This window comes from Melanotaenia boesemani, chromosome 22 (genome assembly GCF_017639745.1).
Source record: "Melanotaenia boesemani isolate fMelBoe1 chromosome 22, fMelBoe1.pri, whole genome shotgun sequence".
Taxonomy (NCBI): Eukaryota; Metazoa; Chordata; class Actinopteri; order Atheriniformes; family Melanotaeniidae; genus Melanotaenia; species Melanotaenia boesemani.
Genome location: NC_055703.1, coordinates 20,054,015 through 20,079,569, shown reverse-complemented (window position 1 = coordinate 20,079,569; position 25,555 = coordinate 20,054,015). Strand labels below are relative to the sequence as shown.

At 38.0% G+C, this 25,555-nt stretch overlaps 1 protein-coding gene across 1 annotated transcript in view; it reads right to left on the bottom strand.

Annotated features, from left to right (window-relative positions):
- Positions 1 to 25,555, bottom strand: part of lama2 (laminin, alpha 2) — a 177,301-nt gene that overhangs the window by 51,468 nt on the left and 100,278 nt on the right. The window contains exons 22-35 of the mRNA XM_041975323.1: positions 22,358 to 22,464; positions 21,728 to 21,997; positions 20,912 to 21,092; positions 17,317 to 17,453; positions 16,438 to 16,569; positions 15,857 to 15,961; positions 15,134 to 15,277; positions 11,853 to 12,029; positions 11,158 to 11,343; positions 10,837 to 10,955; positions 10,442 to 10,559; positions 8,038 to 8,190; positions 1,509 to 1,633; positions 1,248 to 1,334 (exon numbers count right to left, since the gene is read on the bottom strand). Of these exons, the coding sequence (XP_041831257.1) occupies positions 1,248 to 1,334; positions 1,509 to 1,633; positions 8,038 to 8,190; positions 10,442 to 10,559; positions 10,837 to 10,955; positions 11,158 to 11,343; positions 11,853 to 12,029; positions 15,134 to 15,277; positions 15,857 to 15,961; positions 16,438 to 16,569; positions 17,317 to 17,453; positions 20,912 to 21,092; positions 21,728 to 21,997; positions 22,358 to 22,464 (2,041 nt within the window). The remainder of the gene's footprint in view (positions 1 to 1,247; positions 1,335 to 1,508; positions 1,634 to 8,037; positions 8,191 to 10,441; positions 10,560 to 10,836; positions 10,956 to 11,157; positions 11,344 to 11,852; positions 12,030 to 15,133; positions 15,278 to 15,856; positions 15,962 to 16,437; positions 16,570 to 17,316; positions 17,454 to 20,911; positions 21,093 to 21,727; positions 21,998 to 22,357; positions 22,465 to 25,555) is intronic.

Below are 25,555 nucleotides of genomic sequence, written 5' to 3'. Positions count from 1 at the left end.
GTGGTGGGCAAAAATCTGAGGCCACATTAAAGATCACTCACATTTTCATATAAAACTTGGATTTACACTGTCATTAAAGAAAAATGAATACATGGTTGAATCATCTAAAATTCATAGAAATGTCTTGTCATAGTTTACAAAACAAATTTAATACTCTAAAAAAACCACTATTGAGCCTACTTTCCTTAACTAGGCTATTATTTATTATGAATTGGCTGAAATTGATTTGTCTATAAAGTGCCCTTAGATGACATTGTTGTGAAGTGGTGCTATTCAAATAAAGCTGCATTTAATTAAATTGTTTTGTTTATTTTCTTAGAGCTATTTATCCAGCCAGTGTCCTTGAGATGCTTCTGCATCTGACTGGAATCCTCCTGCACCTGGCTGAACTTACTGGGCATTATTAAGCTGACACCAGAATAGGCCCTGACAGGGTAACCGACAAGCCAATGGTTACTATGAATATGAGCAAAAGCTGTGCAGATGGAAAATTCTTACAGGTGTAGAAGAACGGGTCCAGCTTTCCACCGATCAGGCCGTTATGGCACAATGGCAAGAAAAAGTCATTATTCACTGAAAAGGCACATATAACTCCAGAGAGGAAATAAGGAGTATCATCTCACCAATACAGCACAAAGGTATTGCACAGAACGCATTACTGTAAAGAGACAACTAAATGAATACAAAAAAAGGCAGTGGGAGGCCAATCAAGATACTGTTTAATAAACGTGGATGCAATAAGATACAAAGGAATCCGGAGCAAAACCTTTTTCCCCAGAGTTTTGCAGATCCCAGATTTAAGGAAAAGCTTTATATTTCACCAAGATGAGCCAGGTAAACTGTCAAGAAAGCAAAAAAAGTGGCTTCAACAAAACTATGAAAGTCCTGGAGTGACTCAACCAAACTTTGACTTGAACCTAGTCCAGCATCTTTGGAGAGACATGAAAATGACCACACACTGACTCTCAACATCCAACCTGGCTGGGATTGAACATATCTGCCAAAAATATGACACTTCCAAAGAAAACTCATGCCAAGCTTTTAGGATAATTTCACAAAAGACTTGCAACTTTCATTCCTACCAAAGATGGTTTAGTGAAGGGTCCAATTACAGATTCACACAGTTTTGCTTATTGTTCATAAGAAGACAACTTGTTTTTACTTTGTTATTGTGTAGAAAAGTGACAAGGGAAATGAACACCATTTTAAGGGAAGTTTAAAACTGTTTTACTATGCAGGTATCTGACCTTTCACAGTATTTCCCCTCATATCCCTCAGGGCAGGCGACGCAACGGTAGTCATCAAATCCCTCGGCTACACAAGTAGGGCTGAAACTAGACACAGAAAGATAATATTCACAGAAATCCCTTAAAATATGGTGAAAATTAAACATGCTCAGAAAATAAATAAAATATTTAAATATAAAGATAATAGAGTTATGATATATTATATTGTACAGTTGGGATTACCAGCTGGGAAATAAAAAGAAAAATAAGCAAAAATTTTACTTGTTCTCTGGGTTGGTAAGGGGGCAAGCACAGCGTTTGCAATCATCAGAAAAACCTTGGACCACTCCGTAAAATCCTGGACTGCAGCGTTCACAGTGATCTCCCTCTGTGTTGTCCTGACAGTTCTACCAATACAAACACACATGAAATTAGAATTGTGAAGACAAAATTTACTTCTCTAACTCCTCTATGACTCTAGCTCCAGTTTGTGAGTGCTAAACTTTCCATCATCTTCCACCCAGCATGAGTTCTAGGTGTGTGTGTGATTGGTTTTAAATGGGGAATGTGATCTGTGAGCATAACAAATGCAGCTGTGCCACAGATGGAGGGAGGCGGGACCCCCATCCTGTTTATCAGGAAGGCTTTCCACCACTGGAAATCACAGTAATTGCCAAAATGAATTTAACAGAAATCCATCTAGTGTTATCAGGATGTCATACTTACCACTGACAAAGACAATGTTTGTGTGAGAAAAAGACATCAACCAGTTACATAATCAATCCTTTACAGAGCATAGTTGCATAGATATATTTGGTAAAAGAATCCATAGCACTCTCAGTACCACCTTCAGTTGATGTCCAACTGTTTATTTATTTACTTATTTTATGCAGGAAACTGTGGAAAAACTGACAACACATCTTCAAAGACAGTACAATCACAATCTTACAGGGAGAAAGCAGTGGTTGGAGGAGGCTGTGGGGCTCACATCAGCAGTCACATTAGTAACCGTCCGCCAAATGGCAGTTAATGACTTTTAACAGTCCTGGTGATGTTACAGTCCTGATGTGATGTGGAATATTGTTCCAGGCTTTGGTCAGCATATAAAAGTTAGTTCCCAAAGAGTGGTAGCGGCTTTGTCGCTGGTAAAAGTGTTTCAGCAATATATTCAGAACTTTTAAAAAGGTTTTCCAGTTGCACATGTAAGTTTGCATCAAGCATTGTAAAAAAGTGTTTTGTACAATGGTTTTGTTTTGAAATGTAAATTTGTTTTGCCCTCAGTTAAAGAGTTTTAGCATTGTACTTTTGTTTTGTGAATGTAAACATAGTCTCTATGGACATGTGCATCGCGACAATGTAAAAGTGTTCTGCACTTCCCGGCCACTATAGATTTCTGTTTCTATTCTGTTTCCAAATGATGTATTATGCATTATATTGTATGGGACTAAATTGTATTTCCACCTGCTCAACAGATGCCCATTTGCAGCGCTAGCTACCTTAGTAACCCCAAATCTGATCATTCAACCAGATCAGTAACAAATGGACTCCTGCCGCTAAGACTCTTGAAGTGTTTCACTCGATCTAATTTTGTTTTGCATTTCCTGACCACACCCTCCGGTCCCCCTTTTTGATCAGGGGGATCACAGTCCTCAGCCTCCCCGGTAAGGTCTATTCAGGGGTACTGGAGAGAAGGGTCTGTCAGATAGTTGAACCTCGGATTGAGGAGGAGCAGTGCGGTTTTTGTCCGGGTCATGGAACAGTGGACCAGCTCTACACCCTCTTCAGGGTCTTTGAGAGGGCGTTGGAGTTTGCCCAACCAATCTCCATGTGCTTTGCGGACTTGGAGGAGGCATTCGACCGTGTCCCCCGGGGACACTTGTGGGGGGTACTCCAGGAGTATGGAGTGCCGGACCCGCTTGTACAAGCTGTCCGGTCCCTGTATGACCGGTGTCAGAGCTTGGTCCGCATTGCCGGCAGTAAATCAGAATAGTTTCCAGTGCGGGTTGGAATCCGCCAAGGCTGCCCTTTGTCACCGATTCTGTTCATAACTTTTATGGACAGAATTTCTAGGTGCAGTCGAGGTGTTGAGGGGATCCGGTTCGGTGGCCTCAGGATTGGGTCTCTGCTCTTTGCAGATGATGTGGTTCTGTTGGTTTCTTCTTCAGCTCTCACTGGAGCGATTCGCAGCCGAGTGTGAAGCGGCTGGGATGAGAATCAGCACCTCCAAGTCCGAGACCATGGTCCTCAGTGGGAAAAGGGTGCAGGGCTCTCTCCGGGTCTGCAATAGGGTCCCGCCCCAAGTAGAGGAGTTCACGTATCTCTGGGTCTTGTTCACGAGTGAGGGAAGGATGGAGCAGGAGATCAACAGGCGGATCGGTGCAGCGTCTGCAGTGATGCAGACTCTGCATCGGTCTGTCGTGGTGAAGAAAGAGCTGAGCCAAAAGGCAGAGCTCTCGATTTACCGGTCGATCTACGCTCCTACCCTCACCTATGGCCACAAACTGTGGGTAGTGACCGAAAAAACAAGATTGTGAATTCAAGTGGCTGAAATGAGTTTTCTTCTCAGGGTGGCCGGGCTCTCCCATAGAGATAGGGTGAGAAGCTTGGTGATCCGGGAGGGGCTCAGAGTAGAGCCGCTGCTCCTCCGCATCGAGAGGAGCCAGATGAGGTGGCTCGGGCATCTGGTTTAGGATGCCTCCTGGACACCTCCCTGGTGAGGTGTTCCGCGCATGTCCCACTGGAAAGGGGCCCCGGGGAAGACCCAGGACACGCTGGAAGGACTAAATCTCTCGGCTGGCCTGGGAACGCCTCGGGATCCCTCCAGATGAGCTGGTGAATGTGGTTGGGGAGAGGGAAATCTGGGTTTCCCTGCTTAGGCAGCTGCCCCTGCGACCCGACTCCAGATAAGCGGAAGAAAATGGATGGATGGATGGATGGATGGATTTCCTGACCACTGTAGAAACTGGATCATAGTTACAAAGATCAGTGGAATCATATGTTTTAAAAATAGGAGTAATTTCAGATGTCTTTCAAACATCAGGAAATTTTGATTTTGATTGCATGATTAACTAAATGATGAAACTTAAATAATTAAGTTAACTTAACTGATTAACTAAATGATGATGTTGCATGAGAGTACTAGAAAGAGTTAAGAAAATTCATACTTAGGTTTATCACAAGCATGAGAATGTAATATGTTTGATAAATTACTTTGTGAAATCTCAGAGACAGAGCACTCCATCTATGAGGTCTATTAGTTGATATTGGTGGTAAAATTTGAGGAGGGATAGTTTTGGGATAATTCTTCTGGGATGTTTCAATGAGTGGAGATGAGACGGGGTTGTTACTGATCAAACAGTACTGAAAATGTCATAGACGTGCTGCATCACCCCTAATCTTTTTGTATGTCTAGACATTGCATGCTAAACCAATTTTAATGCCAGTCACCTCTGGCTCACAACTCCGTTCATCCAGCAATATATCTTCCTCGGGCTTATTTCCACTTATCATCAGTTTGTCAGTAAATTTGAATAGAGTGCATGACCAGGACTCAGCTCAGCTCAAACAAACTGAAATTTAAATACAACAAAACAACTATGAATCATGTTTAATCTCCATCTAACTAGAAGTCTCCAGTATAAATCTGTCTATTCTGCTCTGTTTTACTGAGGGACACAAGTACATGAGCTCAGTCCTGCTCCACTCCACTCGAGCCAGGCCCTGATTATTTATCTAATCATTTCTTGCTGTTTGCAAAAAATGTGAAATTAACACATTGGACTCTGTTTCAGCTTCCCAGGCTCTGTTGAACAGTCATAACCAAGGAAAACCAACAGAGGCAGCTTGATTTTAGTGAGTGAGATACACATCTTTACAGCATGAAGTACTTACAGAATTTGCATACAGCTACTGTATTACAGTCTACTTTTATTTTCAATTTATGATTTCTGAATAGCGTGTTTTTCTTTGACATGGACAATTTCAAGCTCCTCACTGAAACATGTTGACTGACAGATTATTTAAATACTACTCAAATCTATTAATTTGCTATGCATTTGTTTAAATTCATTTTTCTACAAAGAACAAAAAAGTGGTGATTTTCTTTTTTAATTACAGTTCCTTTACATACAGACACAGATTTAGAAAATAGCTGGGAGATGCTCAGTGTGATCACAGCTGCTTCTGCATTGTTGAGCATCTCTGCAGCAAATAAACAATAACTCATTTTTTCTCACCACCCACAGTTTCTGAGCCATTCTGGGCCTTCAAACTGGCAAACTTTTTTATCCTGCTTGGACTATTTTAGATAAGAGACATAGTAGTCAGCACACAGTAATGAATAGTTTTTGGGCTCAGTCCCACCCCTGCATGATGAGGTCAGTACACAGCAGTGAGCTAGCTGTTAGCTGACAGGTATGATCTCAAACGTCAGAGTTTAATAAGCTTCCTTATTCAAGAGCAGCACATTGGAAATGCTCATTTTCTTGGCAGGATTTTACTCACCTGTTGTATCTGAGATAGTGACATTACTACAATGGAACACCCAACTATAAATATACCCAACATATTTTCATGCCAACAATTGTCTGTTTATTTTCAGCTTTATTTCAGACTTCATTTATACACAGAAAATATATTCCTATTAATATTTTGATGGATAATATGGAAAAATACAGTGTATATGCAGTGTAATGTTTATACATTACCAAGATGCAATGTGTAAACAAAATGTTATTGCCTCCACAACAAACTCCCACTACAAACTCATATATATATATAAACACACTTTAGACAGAACTGTACATAAACTCCCTTCTCTTTCTATCCCCGGGGTTCTGTCTTATGTGTTCAACTTGTTTGTTGAAAATAAGAACTTTAATCAGTGCAACAGGAAGTTGCCTCTTAACGAGTCAAGTCATTTCCATTAACTTCCTGTGTTCCTCGTTATTGCTAATTACCACAGAAACAAACTCGTTTAGCATTTTCAATTTAGCCCGCTCGGTTAGAGAAATGCTAATGATGCCGTTATGGAGAGCGAGATAGAAATGAGCAAAAAGAAAATGGCTGGGAGGCAGGGAGAGAATGAAATGAAACAAGAGAAGGAGAAAAGGAAAAAAGGAAAAAAAAAGGATAAACAAATTGGTACCATGAGAGAAATTAAGCAGAGGTGAGATGGGGCAGAAAGGACTAAGAAAGGAAAAAAAAACAGTGAGTAGATGAAAGACAAAAGTAGTATGAATACATAACTAAGGACAAGATGAAGTAGAATTAAACAAGTAAGACAGGGCTACTCAAAAATAAAAAAATAAAAAAGAAAAAGAAATGAGGGAAGTGGAGGAAAAAGAAAGCAGGTAAAAGAGAGTGCAGATGCATTAGCTGAAAAGACTGAAATAACTGGAAAGCAGAAAACATTAAAGGAGCAGAAAACATTAAAGGAGCAGAAAACACTGGCATTCACTCTAAATTATATGGACATCATAGATAGCGGATTAAAGATACATGCATCCTTGAGGTCTGAAAAGTGAAGCCAATCTGATTCTTTGTCATAGTAGTCAAGGTTGCAGAAAAACATTGCCACTGTCTCAATACATAGTCATATTTATTGTGTAAATAATGTCCCATTTTCAGTAAAAGACCTGTGGTTTTCTCTGGACACAGTGAGTTTAATGCTGAAAATTTCATTCAACAGAACTGGATTGGTCCCAGTTTCAGTCTTGCATACATAAATTTATGGTGCATACTTCTTTCAAAAACAGCAAAGCCCTTCTACTTTTGACTCTTGTAATCCTTTTATTTATTTATTTTTCCTAAGTGGCCCTTCATTGGACACAAACTAGTTATACTGGACAACAACTCTTCTTTCCAATAATGTAACCTCCCAGTTTTGCATAGAAAAAGACCAACCAGTTGCTTTAATCATCACATTTCACATGATAGTGAATGATTAACTTTACACAGTGCAAACTGCAAATACTGTATAAATGGATACAGATAACACTGGTTAAATGTCAGAGTTTCACATAAGTTGAACTCCTAAGTCCCAAATGACAATGACAAGAAGGAAGCAGTTTACTCAGTTGGTACTTTACTGTACCACTGATAATGTTAAAAACATGTAACGATACAGCCAGGAATTCAGACACACCATTTGCAGGCTAAAACTTGTTGTAGATGGTTGGAAAAAGTTTTATAATTCATCAGGATGTTATCTTACTGTTAATGTAGCTATGCAGTCAGAGTTTGTGCAGAGTTACTTCCAGCTGCTGCAGCAATAAAATGAACATCATTGTTGACTGTGCTCTGAAAGGAAGTATGCATGTAGCTAATCATAATCACAAGTTAAACTGCAAGAGGTGACAAAAATGTTTCACATCTGGATTGTTATTCCACTCCAACATATTCATGTTTTAATTGCTTGTCCCAAGAGCTTGTTTTGAAGACTTTATTTTTACTTATCTTAGTGGTCACTATGTGAAACATGAACCACAAAAAAAACAAAGCATTTCTCTTTTGTTGTATTTATTTACCTGAATGATGTTAAACCTAATGTTCTGCAACATCATGTATCCAAGTTACATGTTTTTTTCACATAATATTCTTCTCAAAATTTTCCACAAAGTAAGGAATATAACTTCTGATCAGATGCAAATGAAAGAAAATTATGGAAAATGAATAAAACAGGAGGTCTTTAAAATTGCCAGGCAATAACTGACACTCCTCGCAACTTTTTCCACTCTAATTTCTCCAGAAACTACTCAGCATATGGCTCTGTAAGGGTCTCTAGCGGCAGAGTGCCCACACACCCACTTACCTGACATATGGATGTCTCAGGGTCACAAGTGGAAGAGTGCCCATTGCATTGGCACTGAACACAGCTGCCCATGCCGGTAGCTGTGGGCACCCTGGATGCTGGAACAGATATCAGGGACCCCGGGCGCAGACGGAAGAACCCTGCAGCACACTCCTGCACAGAGACAGGAGGAGGGAGATAAAGGAAGCTGACATTTAGAAGAGATAATACTGTTTAAGATCTAGCTTTTGTTGAGCATGTGCTACCACAGTAACCTCACACGGTGCCTGATATTAGAATACATACCAACACACACTCACAAACTCATACAATTATCCCTAATGGTCACTTTTCGAGGCGACTGTTGACCGCTATCTTACACACACACGCACACACACAATTAAGAGTTATTCCCTTCAGTAACTTTTGAACACAGACACACATACCCTCACATACACAGCATACAAACACATACAGACGTGCAAGGTAACTCTCTCTTGCTCTCTCTCCTGTTCAGTAATAATTAATGGAGTCCATTTAAAGAGCCATCTGTTCCCTCTGCTAGCACTTAACGCCCGTTTAAAAATACTTTATTAGCAATGACGGCAGCTACAAATAGAACAGCCATCTGTTAGGCGAGCCCTCCACGACCTGTACATTTCAAGTTTAGCTACCGTTTGCTGTTTGGCTTCTATTTGGCATTTTTTCAACAGTATCTATGCTTTCTAAATTATGTACACAGTTGATCTTCTAGGTAAATATATACAGGCCCTGCTCTGCACACATAACACAGTGAAGCAGGGGTTAAGAAATACAGCCGATACTTTGCAAACAAATCTTGTATTCCACTGAGATTATCACAATGAAACCTACATGACTTTCAGGCACTGCAGTCCAGCAGAGTTACCCACAAACATAAGCTGATTCTATAAAATCCTCATTAGACTAAGACTGGGTCACCGCTATATAATTTCTGTGGCTTAAGAGAGAGAGCTGGAAAAAGCTGAATGTATATTGACAGAATCATAGCTGAGAAGAGGAGATGCACAAAGAGGATTAATCACGACAAAGAAATTTAAAAACCTAAAGAATTTAAAGAAACAAGAGCCTCTTTTTGCAGAGGCTTAAAACACTAAATCTAAATTAGAAACCTGTAAGATGCAATTGAATGTCAAGTCTGTGGCCTTCATGTGACTCTTAAGGCAGCGGCGCTCTAAAAGAGATGTTAACTTTTCTAATGTTACTAATGCAACTTGTGTAATTGAAAACACTTCTTAAAATAACATTTGCTATTAGGTGCCTTTTAGGGTATTTGCTCGTTTCATGCATTGTGATTTTGATAGTTTCATCAAACAAACTTCACAAAGACTAGAAAAAAACAAGTTCTACTGACTATATTTTAAAGTGATCTCATATCTTCTAGTTCCCCCAAATTACATATCTCAATATATGGTTTTATTATCAATAATAAAACACTCTTAAACCTTATTTATACTTCCTTTACAGACCCATATAGGAATATCTATGTCAAATGTTACAGTCCACATTCTCCCATGCATGCTTTTGGTTTCCATGTTTGATAATAATAATAATAATAATAATAATAATAATAATAATAATAATAATAATAATAATAAATTCGATTTCTATAGCTCTTTTCAAGGCATCTAAAGTGTTTTACAATAAATCCATTATTCATTTACTCCTTATACTTGGTGGTGGTACATTACACATGTAGCCACAGCTGCCCTGGGGCAGACTGATGTAAAAAATGGCAGCCTATCCATGCAAACTGCCTTTCCGACGTATGTTACCTTGCCACGACTAGAGGGCAGGGCAGACTTCAGAGTTTACTTTTGAGTTCTTACATCAGTTTCAGCGACAATATAGCAAACATGGCGATGGTGCAAGAGATCGTAAAAATGCATGTTGTTAGAAAGAGATATTAAAAAGAAGCAGCGTAGTAGACGATGTTGGTCTGTCTGTGGCAGCGTGTTCTTCTTACTGGTTGGACGTTAACTGTAGTGCCTCGTAAAATTTTTGATGGTACTACTCTGTTTGTTCCTTTTGGCTATGCATCCACTCTGAAAACGACTTGAAATATGCGTAAAAATGAAAGCAGACAAAAAGGCTTAGTCTGTATGCATATTTAATGTTGAGCTTAATGAGCCTTAAGCATTTATGTCAGTCATTCAATAATTGATTTATTTAAAATCTCAATAAGTGGGCCAGATTTTTCCCCATCCAAAAGTCTAATAACGTATCCCACAGGCACTTGGCCTGCAACCCAAAACTAGAATTTTCATACAATTGTATACAAGTTTTTTACCTGCCCTCTGCTGATAACAGACACCTTTTGAGGAGGTTAACATCTTGCACAAATAAAGTAAAGACATTTATGTATTAACTATATTTGTGTCCATACCTCACAGGAAAATCCGGAGTATCCATTTGGACAGTCACACTTTTCTATCTGATGGGCCTTCTCACTTTCTTTGGTTGGTGTGCCCTCCTCTGCCACTGTTAGACTGATCTCTGAAATGCTGGCAGACAGGAGTAAAAATCATAATGAATGTATTTTTGCAAGCCTTTTCTTTCTGTTTACAGGGAGATTTTTGGTAAATCTAGCTTTAAAAATATTATTTTATTTAATATTCAAATTTCCAGTGCCACACTTTGCAGAGGCTTTAAAGACAAACTAAATTGGAAACCTGTGAAATAAAACTGAATTAAACTGAAAATAATTCAGCTATGTTTTACTTTTAACACTGAGCAACATTTTATGGAACTGCGTGTGATAAAACTGTGTGTGTGTTTTACCGACTGTGTCTCATCAAGTTGCCATGTGATGCTTTTATCAGGATGTAGTCCACATGGAACAAAATGTCCATGAAGTCTTCTCGAGTCATCGATCGACCATCTGCATACTTCCAGTCATGCTATACACAAATACAGACAAAATATACTGTGACAAACCCATTTTATCTGTGTTGTCTGACCCTGTTTGGGTAACAGGGTTTATATTGTATAGTATATTGTGTTTTAGATTTTTTTTCTAGTATGGAAACTTGTATCTGAAATGCTGCTATTGTAGCTTAAAAAAAATCAATTTATTATGCATCAGCATCAGATTCATTGTACCTCTGTCATGTCGATCTCATGGCGGGTGAGCTGACCAATCTGAAGTCCTGTGATGTGTCGTGTCATCACGATGTTGTGGTTAGGACCACCCTTAATAATGACCTGAGGCTCATAGGAGGATGGGCCAGTTTCCTCTCTGGCTTCGTAGTATACTGCATATTTAAGCTGCCCACCATAGGCTGTGATCTAAAGAGACACAATTGAAAATTACCACTTTGTCAGGCTTTAAGCAATACATTTGTAACACACTAATTTAATTTAATTCAGCTTATGCTGCTAATAGGAAGTTTTAAGTGATGGCCAGTCCAAAGGTTGTAATCTGACTAGTTAAAATATACATGTTAGGAAAAGTGCTTCAAGGAGATGTGTGTCATCGAAAGATGATTCTGTAATAAATATCTGAGGTGTCAAATTACCATTGAACTGGAGAATTTAGGTAAAATAAAGCAATGCAGAAATGCTCCAGGATAAATGCTATAATGCTAAATGCTATCATATGTTAGCATATATCCTAGTATATATACAAATACACAGTGGAGAAACCAAATGTTTAAGAATTAATCTGTGAATTCTGGGAAAATTCTGCAAGCATTTGGTTTTCACTTACAGAAAAAATTATTTGACTCAAAGTTGCCAGAAATGTCAATTTCATAACACAATTACTAAAAGATAAAACACATTGAGGACATTCTTACCATCGAGCCTGAGAACTGCTCGGGCAGTTTCCAGTAGTAAGGTTCAGATAGAGTTGGTGTGACCAATTCTGCATGAGCAAGGATCTCAGGGTGCTGGAAGCTGACTCCTCTTCTCATCTCCACTGAGTTGGATTTATCCACCAGAGGGAGTATCGTCTGCTCTGGCTTCAGTGTTAACTACAATCCACAACAACAGAATTATTAATTAATCCCAGGATTAAAGAGCTTTTTGTTTAAGAGATGGCATATTTAGGATTTAGTTTTGTTGCACAAGCACAACAGTCAAGTTTAACATGACAATTAAAAAAAACAAAAAAAACTTTACTTCTATATATGTACTGGGTACACATGATGTCAGGAGTTGTGTACTGTCTGCATCTTTCCTCTCTTGTTCAGTCACTAAATCTGCTCTTTCCTACATCTCTCAATGAAACTGACCCAAACAATGCTCTTCTCTCACAATCCTATAACTTTGTCAGACAGGCATTTTGTCTGATACACCGTTTGGTGAAGAAAATATCCGTATATTTAAAGCTCTCCCTTTTTTCTTCTCTTTTTATTTCAGCCAGGGACACTGATGACTGTGGAATTTCATATATGATCAAGATGAAATTATGCAGCTGTCAAAATAGGTCAAATGGTGGAAATGTTTATGCAAATGTCTGATTAAAAACATGCCTTTACTCTTTCTTAACCATCACATTCTATTATGAAACATTTTCAAGAAATGATTCAAAACACACTGAGAAGATACCTTCATTTCAGTCCTGTCAGTTATGTTAATCATTTATTTGGACATGCTCACTGTATGTGCCAGAATAAAATGTCTAAATTACAAAAACTATTTGGGATACCTAAACATTTCAACAAGACTAAAACATTTTTTCTTCCATCATCTACACACTACTTTCAGAGCATTGAGTGACATCTCAAGCGTGTGTGTTATATATACATTTTTAGTCATGGAGACACAGAGCATCCACTGAAACCAAACACTTCAGAAAATAGGAGAACTTTGCCCTGCACTTACTGGGAAAGCCAGAATATTTTTTCAAGTTTCAGTCTCTGTGAAGATTGATCTTAAGTTATTATTTATGCTACCATATCATTCCTTTCTGGATATAACGTCAAATCTTATGGAGTCAGACCTTCTCTTGCTCTCTGATATGTGAAAAACATTTAAGTTATTGCTGTCTGTCTGGAGAAAAACTGAAATTCTCTTTCTCATTCTCTGTCTCTCATTCCATGTGTTGATATTTCAATATTACTTGAAAATATCAGGGCTTATTATTGACTGTGGGTTGTGGTTGAATGGACCAATTTAAAAATAGACTCATCTCCTCAAGCCTGGATCTCTGAGTCACTCTCTGTTGGTATGTGGGTATTGTGTGAATAATATCTGAGGCATTATGGAAGGGTGATTTTGGGGTTGAAAGATAGAATCTCAGCTTTATTAACTTTTTTTAGCTTGGACAAACTGGCATCATAATTAGCCTAAATTGCTGGTTTCTTCTGTGAAAGTGTTGGCTTTTTATTATTTACAAATCTTGTCTTTTATTTAATTATTTGCCATGAACAGCATAACAGAATGAACCACAATTATTATACATGATGTTTCACAGTGTGTGAGACAGGGGCAGCAAAAATGCTTATTTATGTAACGCAGTGGTTACAAGGGACTCGCGTTTAGTGAAGGGTTCATAGACAATTTTATTTGAGAGCTAAAAGTTACTATTGCTTACATCTAGTGTCAATCACTACTGTTCTGTACCCTTTTTATGGCTTTCATTGCATCTCTGTTTTTACAGTTATTTTAAATAAAGGCAACATATTTGACCGTTTTGTACTATTGCACACATTTAAGCGATTGCCACACCCAGTAATGTTTGTTCAATCACACTGATGTTTTTTTAGAGAAAAAAAAAACAAAACTAAAGTGTGTTTATGGGGAAAATGTTTGCATCTGCATACATTCTTTTCAACTAACCTCCATCCAATCCCATGTAGTGTGAGTTTGTGAATGTGTATATGTCTGCGTTGGCATGATGTGTGTTTAAATGGCGACTGCAAGAGTGTTTGTGTCCCATACCACTCAGTGTAATCTCACGATTCAGTGGCTCAGAAAAAATCTCCTCCTTTCCAATAAACTTTCCATTTTTCATGTCTTTCTCTGTCCAGCCTTCCCTCTCTGCCTCTCTCTCCGTCAACAATAAATGAAGTGAATGCTTGTTGATCAAATAAAGCCGTTCGCCATCCTCCATCCTAAAGCCCTACGGTTAACATGGAAATTGCAGTTTTTTTTTCTGATGGAAACTCTTTCTGCAATGAAGAGGATTTTCTGAAAGCATTCACCTTCAGTAAACTTGCCATCTGTTAGAGAATTTCAGCCATTTCTGTATGTATGTATGTATATATATATATATATATATATATATATATATATATATATGTGTGTGTGTGTGTGTGTGTGTTTGTGTTGATCTTTGTTTTTAAAACGGAGTTAACATTTTTGTAACACTGAACTATAGAACGGCAGTAATGCAACCAGTGTTTGAGAGGGAGGCACTTACAAGTAAAAAAAAACTCTTCTTAAGTTTACTAAATTCTGCTCTTGAACAGGTTAATATGAATGCTCAATTACATTTAAACTCATCATTGTTTACTGTTTTTGACAAGTTCAATCTTAGATAATTGCACGATGTCTGATTTTAACAGCTTAAATTTAAACATTAAGCAAGGTAAACACAACTGCTCAACATATGGACATAATTTAAGCAGAGTAATACCAGCTTTCAACCAAAGGCTGTATAAAATAAATTAATTTGGCCATTTTTACATTGGTTGTTTTGCTTTATCAATGCAATTAAAATGGACTTTGCTGCTGCTGCAAAGATGTTAACAAAGGAATTGAGACCATAAACCCACCAGGTAAAAAGATCACAGATCTCATGGAAAAGGATGTTGTTTTCTCAGACGTATAAGAATTGTAAAGAAATAGACTTAATTTGAGCCTTGTTTTAGCATTAAGGGAGTCATTAAGCATTTTTTAATTGTGTTAATTACCTCTGCTGTACAGCACAAAAAAACCACAGAAAAAGTATTTGAGAAAAAGTATTTGAGAAAAAGTATAGCACCTTTGAGTATCGCATAAACGAAATAGAACAAATCTACTGACAAATGTTAAGTCTCTGACTGCATGAATAGCTATTAATGAAGTCAAAGTTAACTGTAATTTTTAAGGGCCATTTGTCTCACACAAAAAAAAAAATGTATATACTTACCCACATCCTTATTAGTCCCTTAGCCTCTGTGCACGACTGTGTCAGTCCATAACAGTAACACTTGCTGCACCCCAGTGGATTTCTTACTGATAATCCAAACATATCTGGTTTACATCGATCACAGTTGTGTCCCTCAACATTCTCCTAAAATGTGATACAGAAATGGAAAGACAGCATGGTTTGGTCATTCTCTCCAATGTTTGGACAACGTTAGAACATTTCTTGATAAACTTCCAGACTCCTCTTTCTGCCACAGGCCAGGAAGAACATTAACTGTGAAAGCATTGCTGGGACACATCAATACAATACATTCTGGGGAGGAAACCCTGAGGGAAAATCATACGATATATCTCCAAAAGTAATTACATCACGTGAAATCAATAATGAAACATTAGACCTGATGTTTGTTGTGTAGTTTTAAAGTCTGTCAGCATCATTTGTACAGGTTGTCTGACAACACATGCACCTGCAACCCATGCTAGTTTTTCATGCCTGTCTTCTTTTTTTTTTTCTTTTTTTGAGCTTTGCTGAATCTGCTCAGCTGAAAAAAGTCAACACAGATATGAATGTTTGTATAGAATGTTTCCATTTATATATGAATATACATGTGAGAGTTTTATGTATCCCATTATTAAAGCTGTTACTCAGCCATGCAAGGAAAATAAAAAAAATATATATGCATATTTTTGTAAGGTCATTTGGAAAAGCTAAGCTAGGCTTTACCTTGCAGCTACATTTTCCTGTTCGCATTGCACAACCACACACTCCTTTCTCCAGGTCACAGGTTTGGCTGTCCGATCCTGCAACGTTACACTCACACTGGATGCACTGTGGGAAATGTGGATGCAGAAAACAGCAAGCTTCTGTTATCAACATCATTGCAGGCTCAGAAATGACTTTATAGAGTGTAAAACTTAATGCTTCATCAAAGAATCAAATTTCACCCCAAAATAAAAATACTGCCATAATCTTCTCACTTTCATTCAGTTATAAAACATGTGCAGGTTAAATCAAAGCTGTCTACTTATGTTTACATCTTATATAAATTACCAAGCTCAAAAATATCAGTGGTGCTTTAATTACCTATTCCTCCATTTTAAATATAGCTGTGCAATGATACCAGTAAACCCTCTTCTTTAAACATGCTGCATTGAAATTAGATTTCTATAAATAAAAGTGAAGATTTATCAGTCATTCAGCGTGTTTTTTTTTTTTTTTTTTTTTTTTACAATGGCAAGCATCTGCATAATCAGTATGTTTTTAAAAATACAGAAACATAAGTGGGGTTTATCTGGGCCATTTACCTGAGGAAAGTCTCTGTATCCAATTTGGCATTCATCACATTTTTCTCCTCTGAAGGAATCCCGGCAGAAGCAGCAGCCTGTGTTCACGTTGCACTGCTGCGTCACTGAACCAATCACGTTGCAGCCACACTCCTATTCACACATACACACGACAAAAATCACAGACCACTGTTTATTTCTCTGCTTGTTGTATACAGTCAACCGGAATAGTTTTTAAAAACTTGGTTATATTTTTGAATAATTTTGAATGGCCTGTGAATTAAAAGATGTGCTTGTTTGTTTCGAGTTCACAACACAAACACAAGTTGTGTATTAGGTAAATAACGACATGAACTGGAAGACTCGAAGCAGTGAAAGCATTTTAATAATGTATATCTTAAAATTGTGTTGCAATCTTCCTAAAAAAATATTTCGTAATATTACATTAGGCAGATGTCGGAGTTGAATGACAAAAAACACAAAATTAAAGATGCTTTGTGTGAATGCTTTGGGGGAAAAAAAAACTACAGACAAAAGAAGCAATGTGAAAAGCTTAAAATGAGACTGACTGTGGAAGCCTCAACTACTGAACCCAACAGCAGTCGTTGCACTTTTAAAAACAACATATTAAGTGATTTGCAGCACTTTCATTTGTTCCTACTAGCAGTTTTTTTGAATTTCCATCAGATGTTAGTATACATTCTCTCTGTTAGTTATTACATAAATTGTTATTTTTTCTTTTAATTTAATTTTTTTATTCTGTGGACTCTGAAGTCCAAAAGAAAGAGCTGGTAAAGATAAGGTAATGCAGAGAAGAGATGATGTAAACAAGTATAAGTCACACATTATTTATTAAAACAAGTAATATACAAATATGTCTGACTTCCAGTCTCGGCTCACCTTACATCCAGCGACGATATCGTGGCCCCAGTGGTTGGGAGCACAACGGTTGCACCTCTCACCAATAGTGTTGGGAGGACAGATGCACTGTCCAGTGTTCGCATCGCAGTTGTTTCCCACATGATTGCACTGGCATGCTGTTAAAAAGGGAGAACATGTTAAGTCATTTAAGGGAATTCAAAGTGGAAAGTCTAGAAGAGTAGTGCAATTTCAACAAATCTCGGTTAATTTTACTTTTACCAGTGTCACTTTTTTTTTCTTTTACACTCAGGGACACATTTATAACAAACAAAACTGCATGTTTGGGACTAATAACCAGGAGGTGATTTTATTTATGGGTGAAACATTTCAGATTATTGTGCATCCAGGTATTCATGTTCCACTGACCCAGCTAAAGTTAATCCAAGAACTCGAAAATAAGGATGGACAAACAAGTACAAAGATGATTTTACAACTGGTGTCTAGTTTTCTCTTTTTGAAAACTAAAAACCACCTGAGCCAATTTCTGACAGCCTCAGTTAAACAATATTACCATCTTGCTATGTGACGGCCTCTGCAATCTATACCTTCTATTATACTAACAATATACAATGTAAGGATGTGCTGATCAGCGCAACACTGACAACTGTTAAATAAAACTAATTAAACTGAACAAAATACGGTAAAATAAGCATAAAGCCACGTTTTGATTCTAACAGAGAATAAAGTCTAGTTGTGTCAACAACAGTCTGATCTCTATGATGCATCTGGCTGCTGTTATGATCCCAAAAAGACAACATCATAGCAAAACAGCTGTACATCATAGCCTATGATTCAATTTTTCTATCATAGAATCCATTTACAAACAATGTTGTAACCAAGCCTCAAAATGCCAAATGATCAAAGGTGAGGCAGAGTAGTGAATAAAAGGAGGTTATCACATATAAAACAGCCACATTAAGAAAACAAATAAATAATCCAATAGTTTTAAATCAGCAACTAAACAAAACAGGCAGAATCAGACAAAAAATCCTGGAAATACTGAGGCTGTAAACACAACTCTGGTTGATGAGCGAAGTGGAAACAGGTGTGCTAATTATCTGAGAACAGGTGTCAAAAGAGGGAGATCCTCATGTTAACCTGACCTTATTAGAAAGTTTTTCATTTCTTTTTTCAGAAAGGTGCAGATGACATTAATATCCCATGTGGAAAAGTTAAATTGTACAGTAAAGTCTGAAAAAAGCAGTGAAAATGGTGGTAAAAAATAAGTGTGCAGGATATCTTTTAATTTGCAGCCTTTCATTTCTATGGTAAGATTGGAAGATTACTAATAACTAAGGTAGTTGGAAAACAATCAACAGTTATGAGAAAGTTCGGACGCATTTCCGTATATATTGATGGAAGTATAATAAAGATAATTATTTCATTTGGAAAATTCCGGTTTTATTCTGTTTTATTCAGCTCAAGCAACATGTGGACCACTACGACTGCAAAAGCAGTAATTCAGTCTCTGTAAAATATGTGAGTAGTTTTGTAAATATGAATAATCTGTACCCAAGATATTTATTTTTCACCAGGGCAGTAAGACAGCAATGTTCTAAACTGTTTTAGCTTGTAATGAAATGAATAAAGATTTTCAACTGGAGTATTTCATTCATCAGGATCTCTTTTTGAGCAACGTAGCTAAGACTGTGGCACAGAGTTGATGAAATATGACCCCAGCTTTACAAGTTTATTTCACTTAAAATTTTACATTGTCAATTGCATTAAAGTCATGTTGTGATTTCCTTGAAATAAAAATTCATTTCAGTTTTGAAAACAAATGATTACACTGTGGCAGTGAATTGAAGCAAATTAATCCGATTTCCATCTTGCTTTTATTCCAAGTTTTCTTAAACTTTTCACTAATCTTCTTAACTGCTGTTTGGGCTTGTGTTACAGGCACCGCTCATTGCAGACAGCTGTGGCTCATTCTGTATGCAAATGTCAGGCCCTGATGTCTGTTCGGAGTGACTGGATCAGACGCGCCCCGGTCTCCTCCCCGCTGATTGGCTCAACATTTTGACTTTTCTTTCAGAAGTTCCATTAACCCCAACACTGGATTATGTTTGACACCTGGTTTTAATCTTTATTTACGCTCGCCACAATAAAATCTGCTTGGTTTCTCTTTTACACCCACCCATAGCAATTCTTTTGTTACCCCCTCCCACAACCCTAAAGTGTGACGTAAAAGCTTGTCATAAGTTATATAAGGGTAGAGAAAAAAAAAAGTATTACCACTAGGGTTGCAACCAATGACTATTCTGATAGTTGGTTAGTCACCTACTATTAAAAAGACTAGTTGACTAATCCGATGTCTGAAATGTCTCATAATTATTAAATGGCTCTTATTTCATTTTCAGTTTTCAAATCTTGCATGAGGTTGTTATACAAGTCCAACATGCCTCCTCTTTAAATGTTCGAGCATTGCAGACGTACTTCCGGTCTGCTTTACAAATCTCACATGTATTTAATTTATTTTATAAGTTTAACATGAAGTTACCCCAGACTTTTGACATCATCGGCCACTGTTTTGTTCTCTGGTCGGCGGCCATATTTTTGCCCTGGCGGACTGTATTGCATATGTGCAACTTTTAGCAGAGATAGGAAAGAAGACGATGTCTTACTCTGTAGGGTTTTTTTTTTTTTTTTTTTTTACTGACAATGGTCCATGGGTAAATTTGTTGTCGACTATTTTTATTGTGGACTATTGTCGACAAGAGTAACTCTGCCACTTCCAACATACTCATCCCAGTAACTTGCACCAAGCTCAAATCCCTGCTGTACAAATTTCACCTTTAATCTGTGGTGTACATATGTGATTGCTCATATATCCCAAAAGATTCAACCCTGAATCACCATTGCAGGAGGATGATGGTTTGATTCCCATGTATGAAATGGATCATGACACCAGGATGGGAACAGACAAGTATTGGTGTAATGTGGGTAAATTCAAATCTAAAGAGTAAACAAAGGAAGGCTGAGTTGATGCCGTGTAGACAAATAAGTCATACTCATGAGTGCACATGCTCAGTTCTGTATCTCAGACCTGTTGTTTTCTGTAAAGCATGTATTGATGAGCCTTGCTGGAACTGGATTTTCCAGTGATCCAATTCTATATTCATATTTGGAACATTTATTTGTCATTTTGTATATTCACATGCGAAGATGCATAAAATAATATTTAAGAAAAAAAGTCTCACAGCTCGATAATTTATTCAGTCAGCTCATTATTATTCTGTGTGTTCGGTCTTCAAAGCAAGCACAGATTAATGCACAGGCTGGCCAAGGCTGCAGCCTAGGGGTCCCAACTGTTCAAGGGCCATGGATTGCCTAAACCATTTTAACTTACTTTTAAATTTCTTTTAAATTAAGAAGCTCAACTACTTAGCATCTACTTAAGAAAATTCCTCAGTTCTGTGATTATGTCAAGGCTGCTGATATACAGTGGATATAACAAGTGTACACACTGTTAAAATGGCAGGTTTTTGTGATGTTAAAGGATTTGTTCTTTACAACAACAGCACAAATTTAGATAATTATACAGCCTGAAACGTATTAAAAGTTCTCTCCTTACGTGTGCAGCCACCCTCCTGGAAGTTGAAGAATCCCCGTGCACATCGGTCACATTTGGGTCCAGAGACACCTGGCTGACATCGACACTGGCCTGTCTCATCACAGTCGAATGACTTGGAACCAAACGAGTTGCAGTGACAGGGGACGCACACTCCACCTGTTTCGATGCCGTGAGTCTGAGGCTGGTGAGACAAAATGCAGAACAAAGGGGCCAATGAGTAGAGGTGAGTGAAAGTAGAAAATCTGCATTAGAAGGCAGCAGACCAACACACATGCAAAAAACAGTGAACAAATGAGCTATAATAAGAATTTGAAGATTAAACAAGTACGAATAAACTGAAGGAAACTTAAGGAAAATTCTGTGATTGTATGATACAAAGAGAAACAAAGGAAATGTATGTTTAATCATATTTGCTTTCAGTTAAAGACCAAATAGCTGCAACAGGCATTTTAAAGCTTCCTCACATTTTGAATTTTCACATAGCTACTTTGGTAAAAAAAATAAACATGCAGAATGTTTCATCAAATTGACCCTTACACTAATAAACTACTCTGTAATCTACAGTACACCAGCACAAATGTATGTAAATATTAAAATTAACTAAGAATGTGTTGTTTGTCCACATAATGCATGTGACTTAACATTTTCCCCAATGCAATCTTTTACTAATCCAGGCCAAGCATCAGTGTGATTCCTTCACAACTAGAATTAGTCTTTGACTCATTTGCAAGTAACAGAAATAATTGCATCTGTAGCATATCTGCACACCCATGCTGCTTAAAACACTCCACTGCATCCACATGCAGTGTGGGTTACCCCTGTCTGAGGCCTGTAAGCACCCCTGGGACAACCTCCTGTGCGGGAAGTGCCCCATCTCTGCTGCACAGATTCCATGGAAACTTGCTCCACAGGGCGCCTTGTCTCTCGCCTTTCATAACCAAGACGGCGCAGGTCACAGCGCTGGCCCACGAAGCCGGGGCGACAGATGCAGCGCCCCTCAATGTCACAGCGCTGAGAGATAGAGCCATGACGGCTGCAGCGGCAGGGCATACATTCCTGACGCTCAGCATCCCACCAGCAGTTAGGCTGGACCAATCACAAAGTAGATGGATGGATGGGAAGTAGGCAAGTGATTAATAAGAATGAGTGGACAGTGGAAAAAAAAAAGGGTATGTGTTACAAAAACAGAATTTTGTGCAACATATTGAGATAATGCTGTAAATAAGTAGTCCTACAAAAGCTGTGAATGTATGACTCAACACGTTCCAGTGTCAAAGCTGAAATAAGAATTAACAGTTTAAAACACATTGACTGCTTAAAACAAGTCAGAATGACTTACTTTAGAAATCAGGAACAAAAGATTATAACAACAATAAAATGAGAAAGAAGTGATAGAATTAGAGCCACAGGTGGAAAACACGAAAATTTCACTGGTATTTCACTTACCATGCACTTATCACACTGTCGTCCAACCACATTCTCTCTGCAGTTGCACTGACCATTCTCCTTATTGCAGACCTCAGATACAGAGCCATTGGTGTGGCACTGGCAGGCTGCAGATCAGGACAGGAAACACCAAAGATCAGCATATTTAACTATAACAACAAGTATGTTTATTTCAAGCTAGAGTTTTGGATTAGAGCTCAGATCCTGAGTAAGGTTTTCACAGTATATAAAACTTGCATCATCCACGTGACAAGACCAATTGGTTTGTAAACTGTTGATTTGAAGCCCCATTCTGGGCCATGAATTCTAAACATCTTTATCTTTTTGGAGATAGGCCATAAACTAATAAAGTCTAGGACCAATATTTGACAAAAGCTTGTATCAGTGATACCTCACATCCATTGCAACACAAAATTGCTCCAGCATGACAAAAATTAATTTATGCATATTAAAAAACAAAACAAGCCTTTGCACACATCAAAAGAGACTACATAACAAAAAAAAAAAGTCAAAGTCTTTCATACAGTTGCACGCACAAACATGCATATATACACACAAAGCAGCCCCCACCCCCCCTTTCTGCACAAACATGACTCCTTGATTTCTGTCTCAGAACTAAAAGTAGTATAAAACACTAAAAGTGATAAACATCTGGCTTGATGCTGCTGTGAGGAAACAATATCATGGGGATCCATCCACACCAGACCACCCATGTCCTACAGTGGCTGCCATCATGGCAACCCCCCCAATCAGGGCAGACCGGGGCCCACACCACAGCCATAAGGCTGCAGTATAGGGCCCCAGCCACCCAGACAAGGGCAGTCACTGCATCAACAACCCCCAGACTGAGCAGGCAGAACCCCTGGCTTGGAGGATCCCTATGAGGAAAACATGGGAATCCTCTATGATGTAGCCTGACTTGAGACTGATGTTGATATAAACCCAACCCCATATATCCAACTGCAAACTCTCAGAATGTCAAGGTATAAGACTAAACAAGATGACATTTAATTAACCATTAGAAACCACTGGTTAATTCTCTAACTCTAAACAAAAAACTTCATCACAAGTTCTGCTACAATATAACAAGTAGTTAGAGAAATCCCAAAAAATTTTCCCACGAGGGATCTTTCTCTCTAATTATGGTACTCTGCATGACTTCTTCTTCATCTAAACTTCCTGAGCTTAAATCCCAAGTGATTGAAAAAAAAAGGCTTCTGCATACGCCAATCAACCCCTTAGATAAACAATTAGAAGCTTTAACATCACAGCTACCATCTGGTGCATAAGCCATTAGGAGCACAGATGAGCACACACACAGATGCACATATAACCATATACACATTCTCATGGAATAAACGGCACATATCATATAGCATTGCGACGACACACATGGGTACTGGTTTGTTTCACCTCCTGCTGTGCTCTCATCTTATATGTATAGGAGACAGAAGGATGGACGTGATTGCAAGGGAGAGAAGAGAAAGCCCACAGCAGATGCTCACACACAAATACACACTCCAAGATGCTCAGAAATATTACAAATGCACATAAGGGAGTGCTTAATGTACACATCCCCTCCAAACTTACTCTACTATGTACAAGGATACAAACACAAGCACACATATATTAAGAAGATATGCTGTCTCTCTCTGTATCTCCACCCCTTTAGGGACAATCTGCGTGAACATGAAAACACTTCATTCCGGTTTAAGAATTCAATCAGCAAACATGGTGATATGCTTTGGACCCGTGTTGTTGAATCTGGGTGTGGATGCATGCCATCATTGTACGAATTTGTTCATGAGAGTGGGCCAATGTTACATCCCCCGGCCTGTGGCCGGGATCTGTGGTAATGCAAATCCTACTGTGTGATTGCAACTCTGCGATTGGCTGTGGATCTGAGAGACCTCCCTGCTCTTCCAACTCCCTGATTGGACGACTGCCATCCCGCCAAACCAACCAGCGGAACACCTGGCCTTTAAAAGGGAGGCAGCACCAGCATTCAAGGCAGCTGTTCATTAGGCCCTCAGCTTGCCATCTGGGATTGTGTTGTTGAAGTAGTTGGTAGATTGATTGTAAGAGCATTTGGTTTCCCGATAGTTACACGATTGTGTTTGGTTTAAGGTAAATTGAGATTGTTTGCTCTCATCGTTTGTGAGTAGCTTTTTTGTTAAGTTTTATACCTATATTTGGTTTGTAGTTTAAATAGCTTTTGATTTATTTTGTGGTACTTCTGTAAATATGATGAAGTTTTAGATTGCATTTATGTATAAATAAGGTATAACAGGTTAAATTTGTTTATAAAAATGCCTTTTAAGTACAAACATTTAAAGAAAATTGTTGATTTGCGTTTGGATATAAAATCAAAACTTGTCATTTTAGCTCCACATTGTAATACAGAATGTTTTCTGCCATGTAAGATACATAAGACACTGAGTTGTGTTAAAAAAAAGTTCACATTTTAACTATTTATGAGCCATTGTTGATTTAAGTAATTTAGTAACTGAGTTGTTACTTTTATTCTTTGGGGTTTTTTACTTTATCCAACACACTGAAAAGAATCAAAGCTTTGCATTTTATAGCCCATTAAGATGAGTGACATTAGAAATTTAACAAAGACCCTCAAAGAGTTTATTGATTAAATGTTTAAAACATTTACAAAAAAAATCATTAAGCTTCATTCAAACAGGAAGCCTCAGTAAATGATAGAATTAATACACATTTACTTAGTTCTAGCAACTGGACAAGTATTACAAAGTCATTCACACATTGTTGCAACAACTTTTAAATGACTTTTCTCCATGTGAGAAAAGGCCAGAGGAGTTCAATTTCCTGAATTTATTCCCCTCACAATTACTTTGTGGTCAAGTTTTCTTGCAAAACTAACACCATTTTCCTCTTTACAAAAGGAATTAAAATCAAACTTTTATTGGGTTAGACACAAAATGGCCACAGCAAAAATGGCCTTGTATGGAAAATGATGTCAAAAGAAAACGTAAAAGATTTTTACAGTCTAATAGTGCACAAATGGACTCGGCCTGAACTCTCCTGCTCCACTCAATAAAATTCATTAAGATTGGGAGTGATGGCGACAGGGAGGCAGCAGACAGAGAGAGAAAGAGAGTTGTTGTCTTTTAATAATTCTTGGTGGTCTTTTGTCATTTGTACAGGATCAATAACAACTCTCCATCTCCC